Below are 25073 nucleotides of genomic sequence, written 5' to 3'. Positions count from 1 at the left end.
TTCTGATCCAGTATGAGAGTGCATTACGCTTCCCCCGATCAGAGCTACCCCTTCTTTGCAGGCAGTTTGTTATTTTTATTGTCATTTTTTGCCTAATGATTCTCTTCTTTTGAGAACCATTTCCTAGGCGTAAGACGTTGATTTCCTTTTTTGCGCATTTTGTCGATCCTGTGTATCCTGATTGACTGCTACGTGCAAAGAACCTTTAGGCATCCAACATGACTTTGTCCGAAGTGCCCATCAACGTCTGTCTACAAAATGTTATATATTGAAACTATACGTTTCACGAGTATCTGCGAGAAAGAATTGAAAAGTGCCATCTACAGTGTCTTTTTGTATTAGAAAAACTATGATATCAATTTAAATTTTTATTTTAAAACAAACGTTCAAGTAATTAAAACTATTTAAGTAACAACAAATGGATAACTTTTTTTATATTGAGAAAAAAAAAAATTTATTCCGAGCCTAATAGAAAAGTAGCAATTATTCAACTTTTTGTTTTCAATTCAACAAGTCCATAACAAAAAATTGACAAATCAATAAACGAATATACACAAGATATAAAATTTGCAAAAATTGCCTGAAGTAAACGCCAAATACGTGCAAAATATTCTAAAATTTGTCTTGGATTTTATGTCTGATGAATATTTTTGATGTTGATATTTAGTTGTGCAGCCAGAAGTTACATAGGCTTAAGTTACTGCAACTTAACGAAAATGAATTGACATCTAATTTTCGACTGGATATTCTAGACCATCACGGGATTAGTAACATCTAGAAATTTTTCGGATCCTGTTTTTGGTTAATGCTGTATCTGTTTTATCTACTACTAAACTACGAAAATTTTCTGTCATGATTAAAAAATTCAAACAAACTACAGTTGGAATGCAATAAAACGATGCTACGAAAATTTTTGATAAAAAAATTTGCAGTATGAAATTTAATTTGTCACAGCATAAGATACTAATTTTTGCACTATATCTGATGCATATTACATATTATATACGTCAATAACTCAAAATTTAATGGAAAAATTTATATATAAAAACCTTCCTGTAATTTATTACTTGCTATATTATTTTCAAAAAATAAAAAGTTATTACTTTCAACAATAAAATATTACGTGCTATCAAATTTGATCTTAATAAAATTATTAATTTTCTCATAATTCAAATTGGCCTGCTCTATTTTAAGCTGCTACGGTTAACGTGAAAAATCTATACTATTCTTATTGCACTAGCAAACTGTATGAAAACTTGGATTAGACGTTTCGTTTCTGACAATATCAATCATGTATTAAAAATATTAGCGTATTATAAATTCTTAGGCTACAGAAAACTTTAAAAGCCTTGTTATCAATTTTACCTAAAGTTATTATCAAAGTTGAAAAAGTATTTACAAAAATAATTATATACCCTCGTAAAAAAAATCTATTATACATATTGTTACGTTCTGGCTCTAATTAAATTTAAATAAAAATTTTTAGAAATTTTTTTTTTTGAAGTCTCGAATTATTTATTCGCCACAGTGGGCGAATAAACGGTTCGACACTTCTTATAATCATAATTAATTAATAAATTAATAAATCGTTACTTTGTTGGCGATATTATTTTTATTCACCGCCAACAATGTAACGGAAATCTCTTGCGATAAGAGAGTCGCCGTGGCTCGCGGATAGTCTAAACAGATGACGATGCATGAGACCCGGGCCACGACGATTCTCTCATAGGAAACCTGAGATGCAACGTTAACAGTTTTGATAATGTATTATACCAAGGAGCGACAGAATCAAGTCAGTCGATCACAAGATCTAATAGAGCTAAGAACTCTATACAAATCCGCTGGCTTGATCCTGTCACTCGGACTTTAAGGCAAAATATATATATATCTATCCGTATTTTTTTCAAAATACATTTTCCTTTTTAACTTTGGGCGCCGCCACTGGCAGCCCAATATTCTCACCTGCATTGGGCGCCGACACTGGCAGCCCAATATTCTCACCTGCTTTGGGCGCCGACACTGGCAGCCCAAGCACTTCTTTCCTGACTTCCAAAATTCATGCCGAGAAGCAAAAGGGCAGGTAAAAAGGCCCAATTACGTCGGGTTCTTCGTACGATCCATGAGGATCTCGGTCGTTCAGTTCACCAACGCCGCCGCCTAGAAATTGTTGCCGAGGAAGTTCTTCTCGATCCGGTGACATTGGTTATTCCAAAGTCGGGTATCGCGTCAAGTGAGGTTCGGGAGTTGTCGAGCTCTTGTGTTGTTGAGCCGTCGAGCTCTTGTGTCGTTGAGCCATCGAGCTCTTGTGTCGTTGAGTTGTCGAGCTCTTGTGGTGTGGTCCAACAGCTGGAGTCGCTCGTCCTTACGGAGGAACCAAGCCTTCAAAGCTCTTCCTGTGCAGAGGAGGATTCACGGGCGAACCCAGTCTTCTGGACTGGTATCAGTGAGGGTTGGCAGTTGGATCCAGTGGACGTTCCATCTGTCCATCCACCCAGTGGGAGCATCCCTTTTCACGACCCTCGTTACGGGTATTACTCCGAGGCCTACTTCAAGGCCACTGGCCGAGACGCGTACGCACCAGCGGAGGCGAAGAAGTTACGCAAGAAAGGGATTATTTGGGCTGACTTATGGGGCCCATAATCTCCATCATGGTAAGTCATTGAACTTTTTGCCTAAAATAAGAGGAGGTCAACAGCTGACGCACCTGGGGTCTATTGACACCCTAACGACGTCAACCTGGTCAAATTAAAGATATTCTGTAAGATCAATAGATAAGCCAGAATGTAACAATATTACGAGTAAATGATTTAATTATTTTTTTTTTTTTGTCAATAATTAGCGTAAAAAAAAAGTCATAATTTTAAATTAAAAAATTATATCTCATCAAATATATGAAAAACAAAAGGATTACTCGACCTTGGCATCTTCTTTTTGGTCGAGTAACGGAGTAGCAGTTGCCTAGTGTGTTTCTACACTTCTGATCCAGTATGGGAGTGCATTACGCTTCCCCCGATCAGAGCTACCCCTTCTTTGCAGGCAGTTTGTTATTTTTATTGTCATTTTTGCCTAATGATTCTCTTCTTTTGAGAACCATTTCCTAGGCGTAAGACGTTGATTTCCTTTTTTGCGCATTTTGTCGATCCTGTGTATCCTGATTGACTGCTACGTGCAAAGAACCTTTAGGCATCCAACATGACTTTGTCCGAAGTGCCCATCAACGTCTGTCTACAAAATGTTATATATTGAAACTATACGTTTCACGAGTATCTGCGAGAAAGAATTGAAAAGTGCCATCTACAGTGTCTTTTTGTATTAGAAAAACTATGATATCAATTTAAATTTTTATTTTAAAAAAAACGTTCAAGTAATTAAAACTAATTAAGTAACAACAAATGGATAACTTTTTTTATATTGAAAAAAAAAAAAAAATTTATTCCGAGCCTAATAGAAAAGTAGCAATTATTCAACTTTTTGTTTTCAATTCAACAAGTCCATATCAAAAAATTGACAAATCAATAAACGAATATACACAAGATATAAAATTTGCAAAAATTGCCTGAAATAAACGCCAAATACGTGCAAAATATTCTAAAATTTGTCTTGGATTTTATGTCTGATGAATATTATTGATGTTGATATTTAGTTGTGCAGCCAGAAGTTACATAGGCTTAAGTTACTGCAACTTAACGAAAATGAATAGACATCTAATTTTCGACTGGATATTCTAGACCGTCACGGGATGAGTAACATCTAGAAATTTTTCGGATCCTGTTTTTGGTTAATGCTGTATCTGTTTTATCTACTACTAAACTACGAAAATTTTCTGTCATGATTAAAAAATTTATACAAACTACAGTTGGAATGCAATAAAACGATGCTACGAAAATTTTTGATGAAAAAATTTGCAGTATGAATTTTAATTTGTCACAGCATAAGATACTAATTTTTGCACTATATCTGATGCATATTACATATTATATACGTCAATAACTCAAAATTTAATGGGAAAATTTACATATAAAAACCTTCCTGTAATTTATTACTTGCTATATTATTTTCAAAAAATAAAAAATTATTACTTTCAACAATAAAATATTACGTGCTATCAAATTTGATCTTAATAAAATTATTAATTTTCTCATAATTCAAATTGGCCTGCTCTATTTTAAGCTGCTACGGTTAACGTGAAAAATCTATTCTATTCTTATTGCACTAGCAAAGTAAATAAAAACTTGGATTAGACGTTTCGTTTCTGACAATATCAATCATGTATTAAAAATATTAGCGTATTATAAATTCTTAGGCTACAGAAAACTTTAAAAGCCTTGTTATTAATTTTACCTAAAGTTATTATCAAAGTTGAAAAATTATTTACAAAAATAATTATATACCCTCGTAAAAAAAATCTATTATACATATTACGAGTAAATGATTTAATTTTTTTTTTTTTTTGTCAATAATAAGCGTAAAAAAAAAGTCATAATTTTTAATTAAAAAATTATATCTCATCAAATATATGAAAAACAAAAGGATTACTCGACCTTGGCATCTTCCTTTTGGTCGAGTAACGGAGTAGCAGTTGCCTAGTGTGTTTCTACACTTCTGATCCAGTATGGAAGTGCATTACGCTTCGCCCGATCAGAGCTACCCCTTCTTTGCAGGCAGTTTGTTATTTTTATTGTCATTTTTTGCCTAATGATTCTCTTCTTTTGAGAACCATTTCCTAGGCGTAAGACGTTGATTTCCTTTTTTGCGCATTTTGTCGATCCTGTGTATCCTGATTGACTGCTACGTGCATAGAACCTTTAGGCATCCAACATGACTTTGTCCGAAGTGCCCATCAACGTCTGTCTACAAAATGTTATATATTGAAACTATACGTTTCACGAGTATCTGCGAGAAAGAATTGAAAAGTGCCATCTACAGTGTCTTTTTGTATTAGAAAAACTATGATATCAATTTAAATTTTTATTTTAAAAAAAACGTTCAAGTAATTAAAACTATTTAAGTAACAACAAATGGATAACTTTTTTTATATTGAAAAAAAAAAAAAAATTTATTCCGAGCCTAATAGAAAAGTAGCAATTATTCAACTTTTTGTTTTCAATCCAACAAGTCCATAACAAAAAATTGACAAATCAATAAACGAATATACACAAGATATAAAATTTGCAAAAATTGCCTGAAATAAACGCCAAATACGTGCAAAATATTCTAAAATTTGTCTTGGATTTTATGTCTGATGAATATTATTGATGTTGATATTTAGTTGTGCAGCCAGAAGTTACATAGGCTTAAGTTACTGCAACTTAACGAAAATGAATAGACATCTAATTTTCGACTGGATATTCTAGACCATCACGGGATTAGTAACATCCAGAAATTTTTCGGATCCTGTTTTTGGTTAATGCTGTATCTGTTTTATCTACTACTAATTTACGAAAATTTTCTGTCATGATTAAAAAATTTATACAAACTACAGTTGGAATGCAATAAAACGATGCTACGAAAATTTTTGATAAAAAAATATGCAGTATGAATTCTAATTTGTCACAGCATAAGATACTAATTTTTGCACTATATCTGATGCATATTACATATTATATACGTCAATAACTCTAAATTGAATGGAAAAATTTATATATAAAAACCTTCCTGTAATTTATTACTTGCTATATTATTTTCAAAAAATAAAAAATTATTACTTTCAACAATAAAATATTACGTGCTATCAAATTTGATCTTAATAAAATTGTTAATTTTCTCATAATTCAAATTGGCCTGCTCTATTTTAAGCTGCTACGGTTAACGTGAAAAATCTATACTATTCTTATTGCACTAGCAAAGTGAATAAAAACTTGGATTAGACGTTTCGTTTCTGACAATATCAATCATGTATTAAAAATATTAGCGTATTATAAATTTTTAGGCTACAGACAACTTTAAAAGCCTTGTTATTAATTTTACCTAAAGTTATTATCAAAGTTGAAAAATTATTTACAAAAATAATTATATACCCTCGTACAAAAAATCTATTATACATATTACGAGTAAATGATATAATTTTTCTTTTTTTTTTGTCAATAATTAGCGTAAAAAAAAAGTCATAATTTTAAATTAAAAAATTATATCTCATCAAATATATGAAAAACAAAAGGATTACTCGACCTTGGCATCTTCCTTTTGGTCGAGTAACGGAGTAGCAGTTGCCTAGTGTGTTTCTACACTTCTGATCCAGTATGGAAGTGCATTACGCTTCCCCCGATTAGAGCTACCCCTTCTTTGCAGGCAGTTTGTTATTTTTATTGTCATTTTTTGCCTAATGATTCTCTTCTTTTGAGAACCATTTCCTAGGCGTAAGACGTTGATTCCCTTTTTTGCGCATTTTGTCGATCCTGTGTATCCTGATTGACTGCTACGTGCAAAGAACCTTTAGGCATCCAACATGACTTTGTCCGAAGTGCCCATCAACGTCTGTCTACAAAATGTTATATATTGAAACTATACGTTTCACGAGTATCTGCGAGAAACAATTGAAAAGTGCCATCTACAGTGTCTTTTTGTATTAGAAAAACTATGATATCAATTTAAATTTTTACTTTAAAAAAAACGTTCAAGTAATTAAAACTATTTAAGTAACAACAAATGGATAACTTTTATTATATTGAAAAAAAAAACCAAATTTATTCCGAGCCTCATAGAAAAGTAGCAATTATTCAACTTTTTGTTTTCAATTCAACAAGTCCATAACAAAAAATTGACAAATCAATAAATGAATATACACAAGATATAAAATTTGCAAAAATTGCCTGAAATAAACGCCAAATACGTGCAAAATATTCTAAAATTTGTCTTGGATTTCATGTCTGATGAAAATTTTTGATGTTGATATTTAGTTGTGCAGCCAGAAGTTACATAGGCTTAAGTTACTGCAACTTAACGAAAATGAATAGACATCTAATTTTCGACTGGATATTCTAGACCATCACGGGATTAGTAACATCTAGAAATTTTTTGGATCCTGTTTTTGGTTAATGCTGTATCTGTTTTATCTACTACTAAACTACGAAAATTTTCTGTCATGATTAAAAAATTTATACGAACTACAGTTGGAATGCAATAAAACGATGCTACGAAAATTTTTAATAAAAAAATTTGCAGTATGAAATTTAATTTGTCACAGCATAAGATACTAATTTTTGCACTATATCTGATGCATATTACATATTATATACGTCAATAACTCAAAATTTAATGGAAAAATTTATATATAGAAACCTTCCTGTAATTTATTACTTGCTATATTATTTTTAAAAAATAAAAAATTATCACTTTCAACAATAAAATATTACGTGCTATCAAATTTGATCTTAATAAAATTATTAATTTTCTTATAATTCAAATTGGCCTGCTCTATTTTAAGCTGCTACGGTTAACGTGAAAAATCTATACTATTCTGATTGCACTAGCAAAGTGAATAAAAACTTGGATTAGACGTTTCGTTTCTGACAATATCAATCATGTAATAAAAATATCAGCGTATCATAAATTCTTAGGCTACAGAAAACTTTAAAAGCCTTGTTATTAATTTTACCTAAAGTTATTATCAAAGTTGAAAAATTATTTACAAAAATAATTATATACCCTCGTAAACAAAATCTATTATACATATTACGAGTAAATGATTTAATTTTTTTTTTTTTTGTCAATAATTAGCGTAAAAAAAAAGTCATAATTTTAAATTAAAAAATTATATCTCATCAAATATATGAAAAACGAAAGGATTACTCGACCTTGGCATCTTCCTTTTGGTCGAGTAACGGAGTAGCAGTTGCCTAGTGTGTTTCTACACTTCTGATCCAGTATGGAAGTGCATTACGCTTCCCCCGATTAGAGCTACCCCTTCTTTGCAGGCAGTTTGTTATTTTTATTCTCATTTTTTGCCTAATGATTCTCTTCTTTTGAGAACCATTTCCTAGGCGTAAGACGTTGATTCCCTTTTTTGCGCATTTTGTCGATCCTGTGTATCCTGATTGACTGCTACGTGCAAAGAACCTTTAGGCATCCAACATGACTTTGTCCGAAGTGCCCATCAACGTCTGTCTGCAAAATGTTATATATTGAAACTATACGTTTCACGAGTATCTGCGAGAAAGAATTGAAAAGTGCCATCTACAGTGTCTTTTTGTATTAGAAAAACTATAATATCAATTTAAATTTTCATTTTAAAAAAAACGTTCAAGTAATTAAAACTATTTAAGTAACAACAAATGGATAACTTTTTTTATATTGAAAAAAACAAAAAAAATTTATTCCGAGCCTAATAGAAAAGTAGCAATTATTCAACTTATTGTTTCCAATTCAACAAGTCCATAACAAAAAATTGACAAATCAATAAACGAATATACACAAGATATAAAATTTGCAAAAATTGCCTGAAATAAACGCCAAATACGTGCTAAATATTCTAAAATTTGTCTTGGATTTCATGTCTGATGAATATTTTTGATGTTGATATTTAGTTGTGCAGCCAGAAGTTACATAGGCTTAAGTTACTGCAACTTAACGAAAATGAATTGACATCTAATTTTCGACTGGATATTCTAGACCATCACGGGATTAGTAACATCTAGAAATTTTTCGGATCCTGTTTTTGGTTAATGCTGTATCTGTTTTATCTACTACTAAACTACGAAAATTTTCTGTCAAGATTAAAAAATTTATACAAACTACAGTTGGAATGCAATAAAACGATGCTACGAAAATTTTTAATAAAAAAATTTGCAGTATGAAATTTAATTTGTCACAGCATAAGATACTAATTTTTGCACTATATCTGATGCATATTACATATTATATACGTCAATAACTCAAAATTTAATGGAAAAATTTATATATAAAAACCTTCCTGTAATTTATTACTTGCTATATTATTTTCAAAAAATAAAAAATTATTACTTTCAACAATAAAATATTACGTGCTATCAAATTTGATCTTAATAAAATTATTAATTTTCTCATAATTCAAATTGGCCTGCTCTATTTTAAGCTGCTACGGTTAACGTGAAAAATCTATACTATTCTTATTGCACTAGCAAAGTGAATAAAAACTTGGATTAGACGTTTCGTTTCTGACAATATCAATCATGTAATAAAAATATCAGCGTATCATAAATTCTTAGGCTACAGAAAACTTTAAAAGCCTTGTTATTAATTTTACCTAAAGTTATTATCAAAGTTGAAAAATTATTTACAAAAATAATTATATACCCTCGTAAAAAAAATCTATTATACATATTACGAGTAAATGATTTAATTTTTTTTTTTTTTGTCAATAATTAGCGTAAAAAAAAAGTCATAATTTTAAATTAAAAAATTATATCTCATCAAATATATGAAAAACAAAAGGATTACTCGACCTTGGCATCTTCCTTTTGGTCGAGTAACGGAGTAGCAGTTGCCTAGTGTGTTTCTACACTTCTGATCCAGTATGGAAGTGCATTACGCTTCCCCCGATTAGAGCTACCCCTTCTTTGCAGGCAGTTTGTTATTTTTATTGTCATTTTTTGCCTAATGATTCTCTTCTTTTGAGAACCATTTCCTAGGCGTAAGACGTTGATTCCCTTTTTTGCGCATTTTGTCGATCCTGTGTATCCTGATTGACTGCTACGTGCAAAGAACCTTTAGGCATCCAACATGACTTTGTCCGAAGTGCCCATCAACGTCTGTCTACAAAATGTTATATATTGAAACTATACGTTTCACGAGTATCTGCGAGAAACAATTGAAAAGTGCCATCTACAGTGTCTTTTTGTATTAGAAAAACTATGATATCAATTTAAATTTTTACTTTAAAAAAAACGTTCAAGTAATTAAAACTATTTAAGTAACAACAAATGGATAACTTTTATTATATTGAAAAAAAAAACCAAATTTATTCCGAGCCTCATAGAAAAGTAGCAATTATTCAACTTTTTGTTTTCAATTCAACAAGTCCATAACAAAAAATTGACAAATCAATAAATGAATATACACAAGATATAAAATTTGCAAAAATTGCCTGAAATAAACGCCAAATACGTGCAAAATATTCTAAAATTTGTCTTGGATTTCATGTCTGATGAAAATTTTTGATGTTGATATTTAGTTGTGCAGCCAGAAGTTACATAGGCTTAAGTTACTGCAACTTAACGAAAATGAATAGACATCTAATTTTCGACTGGATATTCTAGACCATCACGGGATTACTAACATCTAGAAATTTTTTGGATCCTGTTTTTGGTTAATGCTGTATCTGTTTTATCTACTACTAAACTACGAAAATTTTCTGTCATGATTAAAAAATTTATACGAACTACAGTTGGAATGCAATAAAACGATGCTACGAAAATTTTTAATAAAAAAATTTGCAGTATGAAATTTAATTTGTCACAGCATAAGATACTAATTTTTGCACTATATCTGATGCATATTACATATTATATACGTCAATAACTCAAAATTTAATGGAAAAATTTATATATAGAAACCTTCCTGTAATTTATTACTTGCTATATTATTTTTAAAAAATAAAAAATTATCACTTTCAACAATAAAATATTACGTGCTATCAAATTTGATCTTAATAAAATTATTAATTTTCTTATAATTCAAATTGGCCTGCTCTATTTTAAGCTGCTACGGTTAACGTGAAAAATCTATACTATTCTGATTGCACTAGCAAAGTGAATAAAAACTTGGATTAGACGTTTCGTTTCTGACAATATCAATCATGTAATAAAAATATCAGCGTATCATAAATTCTTAGGCTACAGAAAACTTTAAAAGCCTTGTTATTAATTTTACCTAAAGTTATTATCAAAGTTGAAAAATTATTTACAAAAATAATTATATACCCTCGTAAACAAAATCTATTATACATATTACGAGTAAATGATTTAATTTTTTTTTTTTTTGTCAATAATTAGCGTAAAAAAAAAGTCATAATTTTAAATTAAAAAATTATATCTCATCAAATATATGAAAAACAAAAGGATTACTCGACCTTGGCATCTTCCTTTTGGTCGAGTAACGGAGTAGCAGTTGCCTAGTGTGTTTCTACACTTCTGATCCAGTATGGAAGTGCATTACGCTTCCCCCGATTAGAGCTACCCCTTCTTTGCAGGCAGTTTGTTATTTTTATTCTCATTTTTTGCCTAATGATTCTCTTCTTTTGAGAACCATTTCCTAGGCGTAAGACGTTGATTCCCTTTTTTGCGCATTTTGTCGATCCTGTGTATCCTGATTGACTGCTACGTGCAAAGAACCTTTAGGCATCCAACATGACTTTGTCCGAAGTGCCCATCAACGTCTGTCTGCAAAATGTTATATATTGAAACTATACGTTTCACGAGTATCTGCGAGAAAGAATTGAAAAGTGCCATCTACAGTGTCTTTTTGTATTAGAAAAACTATAATATCAATTTAAATTTTCATTTTAAAAAAAACGTTCAAGTAATTAAAACTATTTAAGTAACAACAAATGGATAACTTTTTTTATATTGAAAAAAACAAAAAAAATTTATTCCGAGCCTAATAGAAAAGTAGCAATTATTCAACTTATTGTTTCCAATTCAACAAGTCCATAACAAAAAATTGACAAATCAATAAACGAATATACACAAGATATAAAATTTGCAAAAATTGCCTGAAATAAACGCCAAATACGTGCTAAATATTCTAAAATTTGTCTTGGATTTCATGTCTGATGAATATTTTTGATGTTGATATTTAGTTGTGCAGCCAGAAGTTACATAGGCTTAAGTTACTGCAACTTAACGAAAATGAATTGACATCTAATTTTCGACTGGATATTCTAGACCATCACGGGATTAGTAACATCTAGAAATTTTTCGGATCCTGTTTTTGGTTAATGCTGTATCTGTTTTATCTACTACTAAACTACGAAAATTTTCTGTCAAGATTAAAAAATTTATACAAACTACAGTTGGAATGCAATAAAACGATGCTACGAAAATTTTTAATAAAAAAATTTGCAGTATGAAATTTAATTTGTCACAGCATAAGATACTAATTTTTGCACTATATCTGATGCATATTACATATTATATACGTCAATAACTCAAAATTTAATGGAAAAATTTATATATAAAAACCTTCCTGTAATTTATTACTTGCTATATTATTTTCAAAAAATAAAAAATTATTACTTTCAACAATAAAATATTACGTGCTATCAAATTTGATCTTAATAAAATTATTAATTTTCTCATAATTCAAATTGGCCTGCTCTATTTTAAGCTGCTACGGTTAACGTGAAAAATCTATACTATTCTTATTGCACTAGCAAAGTGAATAAAAACTTGGATTAGACGTTTCGTTTCTGACAATATCAATCATGTAATAAAAATATCAGCGTATCATAAATTCTTAGGCTACAGAAAACTTTAAAAGCCTTGTTATTAATTTTACCTAAAGTTATTATCAAAGTTGAAAAATTATTTACAAAAATAATTATATACCCTCGTAAAAAAAATCTATTATACATATTACGAGTAAATGATTTAATTTTTTTTTTTTTTGTCAATAATTAGCGTAAAAAAAAAGTCATAATTTTAAATTAAAAAATTATATCTCATCAAATATATGAAAAACAAAAGGATTACTCGACCTTGGCATCTTCCTTTTGGTCGAGTAACGGAGTAGCAGTTGCCTAGTGTGTTTCTACACTTCTGATCCAGTATGGAAGTGCATTACGCTTCCCCCGATTAGAGCTACCCCTTCTTTGCAGGCAGTTTGTTATTTTTATTCTCATTTTTTGCCTAATGATTCTCTTCTTTTGAGAACCATTTCCTAGGCGTAAGACGTTGATTCCCTTTTTTGCGCATTTTGTCGATCCTGTGTATCCTGATTGACTGCTACGTGCAAAGAACCTTCAGGCATCCAACATGACTTTGTCCGAAGTGCCCATCAACGTCTGTCTACAAAATGTTATATATTGAAACTATACGTTTCACGAGTATCTGCGAGAAAGAATTGAAAAGTGCCATCTACAGTGTCTTTTTGTATTAGAAAAACTATAATATCAATTTAAATTTTCATTTTAAAAAAAACGTTCAAGTAATTAAAACTATTTAAGTAACAACAAATGGATAACTTTTTTTATATTGAAAAAAAAAAAAAATTTATTCCGAGCCTTATAGAAAAGTAGCAATTATTCAACTTTTTGTTTTCAATTCAACAAGTCCATAACAAAAAATTGACAAATCAATAAACGAATATACACAAGATATAAAATTTGCAAAAATAGCCTGAAATAAACGCCAAATACGTGCAAAATATTCTAAAATTTGTCTTGGATCTTATGTCTGATGAATATTTTTGATGTTGATATTTAGTTGTGCAGCTAAAAGTTACATAGGCTTAAGTTACTGCAACTTAACGAAAATGAATAGACATCTAATTTTCGACTGGATATTCTAGACCATCACGGGATTAGTAACATCTAGAAATTTTTCGGATCCTGTTTTTGGTTAATGCTGTATCTGTTTTATCTACTACTAAACTACGAAAATTTTCTGTCATGATTAAAAAATTCATACAAACTACAGTTGGAATGCAATAAAACGATGCTACGAAAATTTTTAATAAAAAAATTTGCAGTATGAAATTTAATTTGTCACAGCATAAGATACTAATTTTTGCACTATATCTGATGCATATTACATATTATATACGTCAATAACTCAAAATTTAATGGAAAAATTTATATATAATAACCTTCCTGTAATTTATTACTTGCTATATTATTTTCAAAAAATAAAAAATTATTACTTTCAACAATAAAATATTACGTGCTATCAAATTTGATCTTAATAAAATTATTAATTTTCTCATAATTCAAATTGGCCTGCTCTATTTTAAGCTGCTACGGTTAACGTGAAAAATCTATACTATTCTTATTGCACTAGCAAAGTGAATAAAAACTTGGATTAGACGTTTCGTTTCTGACAATATCAATCATGTAATAAAAATATCAGCGTATCATAAATTCTTAGGCTACAGAAAACTTTAAAAGCCTTGTTATTAATTTTACCTAAAGTTATTATCAAAGTTGAAAAATTATTTACAAAAATAATTATATACCCTCGTAAACAAAATCTATTATACATATTACGAGTAAATGATTTAATTTTTTTTTTTTTTGTCAATAATTAGCGTAAAAAAAAAGTCATAATTTTAAATTAAAAAATTATATCTCATCAAATATATGAAAAACAAAAGGATTACTCGACCTTGGCATCTTCCTTTTGGTCGAGTAACGGAGTAGCAGTTGCCTAGTGTGTTTCTACACTTCTGATCCAGTATGGAAGTGCATTACGCTTCCCCCGATTAGAGCTACCCCTTCTTTGCAGGCAGTTTGTTATTTTTATTCTCATTTTTTGCCTAATGATTCTCTTCTTTTGAGAACCATTTCCTAGGCGTAAGACGTTGATTCCCTTTTTTGCGCATTTTGTCGATCCTGTGTATCCTGATTGACTGCTACGTGCAAAGAACCTTTAGGCATCCAACATGACTTTGTCCGAAGTGCCCATCAACGTCTGTCTGCAAAATGTTATATATTGAAACTATACGTTTCACGAGTATCTGCGAGAAAGAATTGAAAAGTGCCATCTACAGTGTCTTTTTGTATTAGAAAAACTATAATATCAATTTAAATTTTCATTTTAAAAAAAACGTTCAAGTAATTAAAACTATTTAAGTAACAACAAATGGATAACTTTTTTTATATTGAAAAAAACAAAAAAAATTTATTCCGAGCCTAATAGAAAAGTAGCAATTATTCAACTTATTGTTTCCAATTCAACAAGTCCATAACAAAAAATTGACAAATCAATAAACGAATATACACAAGATATAAAATTTGCAAAAATTGCCTGAAATAAACGCCAAATACGTGCAAAATATTCTAAAATTTGTCTTGGATTTCATGTCTGATGAATATTTTTGATGTTGATATTTAGTTGTGCAGCCAGAAGTTACATAGGCTTAAGTTACTGCAACTTAACGAAAATGAATTGACATCTAATTTTCGACTGGATATTCTAGACCATCACGGGATTAGTAACATCTAGAAATTTTTCGGATCCTGTTTTTGGTTAATGCTGTATCTGTTTTATCTACTACTAAACTACGAAAATTTTCTGTCATGATTAAAAAATTTATACAAACTACAGTTGGATTGCAATAAAACGATGCTACGAAAATTTTTAATAAAAAAATTTGCAGTATGAAATTTAATTTGTCACAGCATAAGATACTAATTTTTGCACTATATCTGATGCATATTACATATTATATACGTCAATAACTCAAAATTTAATGGAAAAATTTATCTATAAAAACCTTCCTGTAATTTATTACTTGCTATATTATTTCCAAAAAATAAAAAATTATTACTTTCAACAATAAAATATTACGTGCTATCAAATTTGATCTTAATAAAATTATTAATTTTCTCATAATTCAAATTGGCCTGCTCTATTTTAAGCTGCTACGGTTAACGTGAAAAATCTATACTATTCTTATTGCACTAGCAAAGTGAATAAAAACTTGGATTAGACGTTTCGTTTCTGACAATATCAATCATGTAATAAAAATATCAGCGTATCATAAATTCTTAGGCTACAGAAAACTTTAAAAGCCTTGTTATTAATTTTACCTAAAGTTATTTTCAAAGTTGAAAAATTATTTACAAAAATAATTATATACCCTCGTAAAAAAAATCTATTATACATATTACGAGTAAATGATTTAATTTTTTTTTTTTTTGTCAATAATTAGCGTAAAAAAAAAGTCATAATTTTAAATTAAAAAATTATATCTCATCAAATATATGAAAAACAAAAGGATTACTCGACCTCGGCATCTTCCTTTTGGTCGAGTAACGGAGTAGCAGTTGCCTAGTGTGTTTCTACACTTCTGATCCAGTATGGAAGTGCATTACGCTTCCCCCGATTAGAGCTACCCCTTCTTTGCAGGCAGTTTGTTATTTTTATTCTCATTTTTTGCCTAATGATTCTCTTCTTTTGAGAACCATTTCCTAGGCGTAAGATGTTGATTTCCTTTTTTGCGCATTTCATCGATCCTGTGTATCCTGATTGACTGCTACGTGCAAAGAACCTTTAGGCATCCAACATGACTTTGTCCGAAGTGCCCATCAACGTCTGTCTACAAAATGTTATATATTGAAACTATACGTTTCACGAGTATCTGCGAGAAACAATTGAAAAGTGCCATCTACAGTGTCTTTTTGTATTAGAAAAACTATGATATCAATATAAATTTTTATTTTAAAAAAAACGTTCAAGTAATTAAAACTATTTAAGTAACAACAAATGGATAACTTTTTTTCTATTGAAAAAAAAAAAAAATTTATTCCGAGCCTTATAGAAAAGTAGCAATTATTCAACTTTTTGTTTTCAATTCAACAAGTCCATAACAAAAAATTGACAAATCAATAAACGAATATACACAAGATATAAAATTTGCAAAAATTGCCTGAAATAAACGCCAAATACGTGCAAAATATTCTAAAATTTGTCTTGGATTTTATGTCTGATGAATATTTTTGATGTTGATATTTAGTTGTGCAGCTAAAAGTTACATAGGCTTAAGTTACTGCAACTTAACGAAAATGAATAGACATCTAATTTTCGACTGGATATTCTAGACCATCACGGGATTAGTAACATCTAGAAATTTTTCGGATCCTGTTTTTGGTTAATGCTGTATCTGTTTTATCTACTACTAAACTACGAAAATTTTCTGTCATGATTAAAAAATTCATACAAACTACAGTTGGAATGCAATAAAACGATGCTACGAAAATTTTTAATAAAAAAATTTGCAGTATGAAATTTAATTTGTCACAGCATAAGATACTAATTTTTGCACTATATCTGATGCATATTACATATTATATACGTCAATAACTCAAAATTTAATGGAAAAATTTATATATAAAAACCTTCCTGTAATTTATTACTTGCTATATTATTTTCAAAAAATAAAAAATTATTACTTTCAACGATAAAATATTACGTGCTATCAAATTTGATCTTAATAAAATTATTAATTTTCTCATAATTCAAATTCGCCTGCTCTATTTTAAGCTGCTACGGTTAACGTGAAAAATCTATACTATTCTTATTGCACTAGCAAAGTGAATAAAAACTTGGATTAGACGTTTCGTTTCTGACAATATCAATCATGTATTAAAAATATTAGCGTATTATAAATTCTTAGGCTACAGAAAACTTTAAAAGCCTTGTTATTAATTTTACCTAAAGTTATTATCAAAGTTGAAAAATTATTTACAAAAATAATTATATACCCTCGCAAAAAAAATTTATTATACATATTACGAGTAAATGATTTAATTTTTTTTTTTTTTTTGTCAATAATGAGCGTAAAAAAAAGTCATAATTTTAAATTAAAAAATTATATCTCATCAAATATATGAAAAACAAAAGGATTACTCGACCTTGGCATCTTCCCTTTGGTCGAGTAACGGAGTAGCAGTTGCCTAGTGTGTTTCTACACTTCTGATCCAGTATGGAAGTGCATTACGCTTCCCCCGATCAGAGCTACCCCTTCTTTGCAGGCAGTTTGTTATTTTTATTGTCATTTTTTGCCTAATGATTCTCTTCTTTTGAGAACCATTTCCTAGGCGTAAAACGTTGATTTCCTTTTTTGCGCATTTTGTCGATCCTGTGTATCCTGATTGACTGCTACGTGCAAAGAACCTTTAGGCATCCAACATGACTTTGTCCGAAGTGCCCATCAACGTCTGTTCAAATCTTCCGCGCTCATCAATTCCATTCTCACCGTCGATATCTTATCGGCGGAATTACCGATCAATCATCAACTATAGGTGGCTCTGCTAGTCGCATTCTCATTCAAGGGACCGCTAGAGTGGGGATGAAAAAGACGGATGCGCTGTCTCTCTCACACTTCCGACGCTCTCTCTCTTTCTTATAGTTACAGTGATTTCATGGCTGACGCCTCGTGCTCTCATAAATCTTCTCGTATCATTATAATCCGTTGCGTTCTCGTTAAAGTTCTCAGTGCTTTTTACTCATAATAATTCACAATAATTATTAATTGCATTATTTTTGGTCTCATTATTTATTTCAGTAGAATTTGGCATTAATTAGCATCACCTTGTGTATCGGCACTCTTCGCGCCTCGACGCCATCTTGGCCACGTGTTGATCGCGAGTGAATTTCTCATGAAATAAGCATTTATAAAATAAATTAATTGCAATTCTCATCACAAACAATTCTCATACAGTGTATATATTGTAAATAAAATATTTATAGTGTTTATCAATTCCAATCGCAGTGTTAAATAAATTTATTCATTTCCCGCCAGTTCACACACACCAGATCCTCTCATCCTCTCACTTAATAATTAATTAGTTATTAATTATTTAAACATTTTTTGGTCCTTCGAGCCGGATCGTGTGAATTGGTCGAATAAATTTATTTAAATTAGTGACACTAAGTGACATCTGTGCAGTTTACATTCTTCACTTCAACACAGGTGCATTGCGGAGTACCCTGGACGTGGTACTGCACTTGTGGAAATTAATTAAGGGACACAACAGTGCAAATTAATTAATGTGAAGTGTCTAGTGTATAAATTACTTCTCATCAATCAGCGTATCATCAGCATCTCTCATCTGCATCTATCTGCAATTGTTCTCAGTGTCTCATCAACAATCAACATCGCATTGTCAGTTCGTTCCACGTCTCAGTAATAGTCTTAATTGAGCATTTTATTTTTTTTGTGTCTCATTCATCTCATTTACAGATATGGCTACCGTGGCGAACAAAATTGTGCTGCAAATGCACCGAATCTCAGTGTTCACCGCCGTTGCGGCATCCGCTGAAGCTGGCATCATCGAATCGCTCTCATTGCGTGCAGCCAACGCAAAGTTGGACCTTCTCACCCAGCACTGGAGCAAATTTACAGAAGACCACGAGAAATTACTTTCTTCGAAGACCGACGTGACAGTAGAACATAAGTATTTTACCGATGGTTCTTTTGAAAAGGCACTCAAGATGTTCCAAGGAGCTCAAGATGCTCTCCTTCATCGCATACATGAGTTGGAAGCAGCACTGCCCTCACACGGCAGTGTCCTGGCCAACTCCAGTCTCATCGTGCCAGCTGGAAGTAGGCTTAATGTCCCTACTATCCCTGTGCCGAAATTCTCAGGCAAATATCAAGAGTGGAAACACTTCCACGACATGTTTGTCTCTATCATCGGCGAAAATACATCTCTCACTTCCGTGGAGAAGATGTACCACCTCAAATCGGCATTAGAGGGTGATGCCGCTCGTCTCATCGCCAACATCAGAGTCACTGGAGACTCATTTGCTTCTGCATGGGACGCTGTTGTACAGCAGTATGACAACAAGCGTCTTCTCATCTTGGCACAGCTGGATAAGCTGTTCAGCATCAGACCAGCTGACAGCAACTCTGCCAAACAGCTCAAGGCAATCATTAACACTGCCAACGAGGCAGTGCAAGCTCTCAAAGCTCTGGGATCGCCCACCGAGCACTGGGACCAGATCCTGGTTCATCTCATTGTCCAAAAACTGGACATCTCATTACGCGAGGCCTGGGAAGTACATTTGGGTACGTCAACGGAGTTCCCAAGCTATGAGGACCTGCGTACCTTCCTCACTGGTCGCGCCAGAGCTCGTGAAGCCATGGAGGGTGGGGTCTCACCTCGCAAGCCATCTCATGACTCACGTAACCACCTGGGTACCAAACCTCGTACCGCAGCAGCTCAAGTACACGTCGCAACTGCACCTCCATTTCAGCAACATCAGCAATCTCAGTCAACGCAGTCTCAGTCTCATCAAGCATCAACGCGTTCTCATCCACCAGCAAGAAATCCGCCAAGATCTCAATCAAACACTGCACAGTCTCATCCTGCACTGCCCAAAAGCACGCTCTCATTTAAATCGGACTACTGTCATTGCTGTGAGGGCAATCATTTCATCGTCGGATGCCCGAGATTCCAGGCAATGTCTCCGGATGAACGATTCCAGCTCGCAGCGTATTCTCATCTCTGTCGAAACTGTCTAGGCGACCACAGTTTCGAAAATTGTAAAACTAAGGACCGTCGCCGTTGCAAAGAGTGCGACGAGCCTCATCACTCCATGCTGCACTACTCGCGTCTCATGAGGCTGACCAAGAAGCCACCTGCAGCAGCTGCTGAAACGCAGCAAGTCTCATCACCACCTGCATCTCATCCAGAAGCTCAGCAGCAAACTTCTCAACAATAACAATTTTGCTATTCTCAAGCAGCAGCTTTCATCTCATCTGCCATCAGCCGTGCTCCAGATCACAAGCATGTGACATCTCGACCGATAGTGCTGCTGGCAACATTACATGCTCTCATCTCTCATCAATCAGGCTCGTCTCATCGAATCAGAGTTCTCATTGATCCTGGATCAGAACTTACTCTGATTTCTCAAGCTGCTGTTCGCACTTGCAGTCTCATCTCTCAGCCATGCAACATACCTTTGCAAGGAGTTGGCAATATCTCATCAGAGAAAACCTCAGGCATGGTCTCATTCACACTGCAGTCGACCATCTCATCAGAACACGCATACCTCAACGCACACATTCTCAAGAAAATCACAGCACAGATACCATCAGTCTCAATCTCACCAACGCAATGGTCTCATATTACGGATCTAGAACTCGCCGACCCAGACTTCTACAAATCTGGCACCATTGACCTTCTCATCGGCGCAGACTTCTATGGTCGAATCATACGACCTGGTCTCAGAGCAGGAAGTTCTTCAGAACCAATTGCCATGCAAACCATGCTCGGCTGGACGATTCTCGGCCCAGTCCATGAACAATCTCATCATTCACCTAGCCTGTCTCATCATATCATCTCAAATGCTCAACTGCACGACTCTCTCACCAAGTTCTGGGAACTTGAAGAAGTTCCAGAATCCTGCAACGAAACTCTCACAGTCGAGGAAGCTGAGTGTGAAGCTCACTTCCTAACCACTCATTCTCGAGATGCATCAGGACGATACATCGTCCGTTTACCATTCAAATCATCATCGCTGTCTCAACCGTCTCATGAAGCGTCTTTCTCAAAACCCTGAACTTCAAGGGCAATATACTACCTTTCTCAACGAGTATGAATCACTTGGACACATGACTCGAGTCTCATCATCATCGCCTGAACCATCTCATGTATATTACTTACCTCATCATTGCGTTATGCGCGAGGACAGCAAAACTACCAAGTTGAGGGTCGTGTTCAATGGTTCGAGCAAGACATCATCAGCCAGTTCTCTCAACGATCACTTACATATCGGCCCAAGCCTGCAATCAAAGATCTGTGATGTACTGCTGTACCTCAGAAGTCACAGATTCATCTTTTTGACGGACATCGTGAAGATGTTTCGTCAAGTTCTCATTCACCCTGATGACAGGGATTATCAGCGCATTCTCTGGACTGAAAATGGTCTCACTGTGGCTTATCAACTCAACACCGTCACAAATAGCACTCGACCAGCACCATATCTTGCTGGCCGAGCTCTCAAACAACTTCTCATCGACGAAGGGTCTCAATATCCACTAGCAGTGGAACCCTTTCAAAAGGGCAGCTACGTCGACGACATCGGCGGCGGTGCCGACAATCTCAGCGATCTCAACGACATTGCAAATAATGTCGAAGCGCTTTGCAATTTAGGTTGCTTTCCACTAGCTAAATGGAAGAGCAACCACCCTCAGTTCAGCAAAATCTCATCATCACTCAGTCCAGAAGATTCTCATTCATTCTCAGACAACATCTCAAAGATCTTGGGTCTCTCATGGAATTGTCAAGAAGACGTTCTCACATTCACCGGCAAGACTTCTCATACTCTCAGCATCACCAAGCGCACTATCACCTCAGAGGCTGCTCAGCTATTTGACCTTCTGGGTTTAATCTCACCAGTAATCGTAAAGGCAAAGATCATCATCCAGGACCTTTGGCTACAAAAGGTTGACTGGGATGATTCTCTCTCACCAGAGCTAGTTCATCGATGGACAACTTTCCGCGATGAATTACCTCAACTGTCTCATCTCAGAATTCCTCGATGGATCAATCTCATCCCCAATACATCTGGCATCGAGATTCACGGGTTTTCTGAAGCATCTCAAGCTGCAATGTCTGCTGTGATATATCTCAGAGTCTGCAACCTGGCGAACAGACTAGCATCTCTCTCATCTGCTCTAAAACTAAAGTCGCACCACTCAAACGTCTCACAATTCCTCGACTTGAACTCTCAGCTGCATTATTGCTCTCAAAACTGGCTTCTCATGTCTCATCTACGCTTCAATTATCTCATGTTCCAACTTACTTGTGGACCGACTCATCAACAACACTTGCTTGGGTTACCAGTGAACCAACAAGATGGAAAGAATTCGTCAAGAATCGAGTTGAAGCGATCCAGCAACATTCTCCAGATGCACACTGGAGATACATCTCAGGAAAACAGAACCCTGCTGACTGTGCATCCAGGGGTCTAATAGCATCTCAGCTCATCAACCATCAGTTATGGTGGTCAGGACCCAGCTGGCTAGCTGATCCTCCCTCTCAATGGCCATCTCATCATGTTCTCAGCTCAGCAGCAGATAAACCAGAGCAAGTAACCTCAGAAATGAGACCCTGCAAGTCTCATGTCTCAACTAGTCCACCTCTCATGCCACTATCATCTCTCATTCACTCATGGACTACACTCACAGCTCTACTACGGCGTACGGCAACAGTATTCAGAGCAACCTCATGTTTTAAGAAAGTACCTGGTTCATCTCTCAGCATCTCACCTCTCACACCTGCTGAATTACAATCATCTCTCATTCATTGGATCAAATCAACACAGCAGGAATATTTCTCATCAGAAATCTCAGTATTATCTCAAGGTACCACTCTCAAGAAATCTCACTGTTTCACGCGTCTCACCGCATTCATCGATCAAGCTGGTGTAATCCGAGTCGGTGGACGTCTTCAAAATTCAGCATTGGATGCTGACAGCAAGCATCCAGCAATCCTTCCTAAGGATTGTATGCTCTCACGTCTCATCATCTCAGACTCTCATCTACGCACCTTGCACGGAGGTACCCAGCTTACCTTATCTCATGTTCGAAAGAAGTGTTGGATAATTGGTGGACGAGCTCCAATTAAAAACTTCATACATCGCTGTCTCACCTACGCACGAATGCGGGGAGTCAGATCTCAACAGCTCATGGGTCAACTTCCATCTCATCGGGTCTCACCATCTCTCGTCTTCGAGAACACTGGAGTCGACTACGCCGGTCCAGTGTCTCTGAAGTTCTTTCAAGGACGCGGTACCAGATGCTATAAGGGCTGGATCGCTGTCTTTGTCTGCCTCTCAACATCAGCCGTTCATTTGGAGGTTGTCACTGACTACTCCAGTGAAGGCTTTCTCAAGGCATTCCGCCGTTTCACTAGCAGACGGGGAATTTGCCGCACCCTTCGAAGTGACTGTGGAACAAACTTTAAGGGTGCTGACCTCATTCTCAAGCAACTTCTCACCGGCGCTCTCAAGGAATCATCTCATCTACAGCAGCATCTCGCCAATGATGGAACCCAGTGGTCTTTCAACCCACCTAGGGCTCCTCATATGGGAGGAAAATGGGAGGCTGCAGTAAAATCAATAAAATATCATCTTCAGCGAACCATTGCTGACACATTTCTCACCTACGAAGATTTCTCAACTTTTCTCATCCAAGTTGAAGCAGTTCTCAATTCTCGTCCTCTCAGCGCACTCTCAGAGGATCCGGACGATCTCACTGCTCTCACGCCCGGACATTTCATCCGAGGTGCTGCCATCAATACCATTCCGGAACTTAATCTCACCGCAATCTCAACCTCGAGATTATCTCATCTGCAACATATTCAAGAACGCTTACAGCATTTCTGGGACCGGTGGTCTACAGAATGCTTACAATCTCATCAATCAATCTCAAAGTGGAATACCTCTCATCACGACATCACTGTTGGATCACTTGTTTTGCTCTCAGACGAGCGGTATCCACTAACAAAATGGCCGCTCGCCCGTGTCATCCAACTACATCCCGGTGCCGATGGTCTCATCAGAGTGGTTACTTTCAAAACTGCATCAACCACTCTCAAAAGGCCAATAAGCAAACTAGTGCTATTGCCCGTCTCATCTACCACGGAAGATTCTCATAAACTGTCTCACTTCTCCAACGAGTAGGAGAAGGCGGGGAGAATGTTCAAATCTCCCGCGCTCATCAATTCCATGCTCACCGTCGATATCTTATCGGCGGCATTACCGATCAATCATCAACTATAGGCGGCTCCGCTAGTCGCATTCTCATTCAAGGGACCGCTAGAGTGGGGATGAAGAAGACGGATGCGCTGTCTCTCTCACACTTCCGACGCTCTCTCTCTTTCTTATAGTTACAGTGATTTCATGGCTGACGCCTCGTGCTCTCATAAATCTTCTCGTATCATTATAATCCGTTGCGTTCTCGTTAAAGTTCTCAGTGCTTTTTACTCATAATAATTTACAATAATTATTAATTGCATTATTTTTGGTCTCATTATTTATTTCAGTAGAATTTGGCATTAATTAGCATCACCTCGTGTATCGGCACTCTTCGCGCCTCGACGCCATCTTGGCCACGTGTTGATCGCGAGTGAATTTCTCATGAAATAAACATTTATAAAATAAATTAATTGCAATTTTCATCACAAACAATTCTCATACAGTGTATATATTGTAAATAAAATATTAATAGTGTTTATTAATTCCAATCGCAGTGTTAAATAAATTTATTCATTTCCCGCCAGTTCACACACACCAGATCCTCTCATCCTCTCACTTAATAATTAATTAGTTATTAATTATTTAAACAACGTCTGTCTACAAAATGTTATATATTGAAACTATACGTTTCACGAGTATCTGCGAGAAACAATTGAAAAGTGCCATCTACAG

At 34.1% G+C, this 25073-nt stretch overlaps 3 protein-coding genes across 3 annotated transcripts; all 3 read left to right on the top strand.

Annotated features, from left to right (window-relative positions):
• Window positions 1-20642: 20642 nt before the first annotated feature.
• On the top strand, window positions 20643-21200 carry LOC130677751 (uncharacterized). Its single transcript, XM_057484604.1, has one exon. It carries the CDS (start codon window positions 20643-20645, stop codon window positions 21198-21200), a length of 558 nt encoding a protein of 185 aa, XP_057340587.1.
• A 118-nt stretch (window positions 21201-21318) lies between these two features.
• Window positions 21319-22614, top strand: LOC130677750 (uncharacterized). The gene has a single exon (XM_057484603.1). It carries the CDS (start codon window positions 21319-21321, stop codon window positions 22612-22614), a length of 1296 nt encoding a protein of 431 aa, XP_057340586.1.
• A 131-nt stretch (window positions 22615-22745) lies between these two features.
• On the top strand, window positions 22746-24326 carry LOC130677749 (uncharacterized). Its single transcript, XM_057484602.1, has one exon. The coding sequence runs from the start codon at window positions 22746-22748 to the stop codon at window positions 24324-24326; it is 1581 nt and encodes a 526-aa protein (XP_057340585.1).
• The last annotated feature ends 747 nt before the right edge of the window (window positions 24327-25073 follow it).

This window comes from Microplitis mediator, chromosome 11, assembly GCF_029852145.1.
Source record: "Microplitis mediator isolate UGA2020A chromosome 11, iyMicMedi2.1, whole genome shotgun sequence".
Taxonomy (NCBI): Eukaryota; Metazoa; Arthropoda; class Insecta; order Hymenoptera; family Braconidae; genus Microplitis; species Microplitis mediator.
Note: the sequence above shows the minus strand (reverse complement) of the source record. Positions and strands in the feature narration are given on the sequence as shown.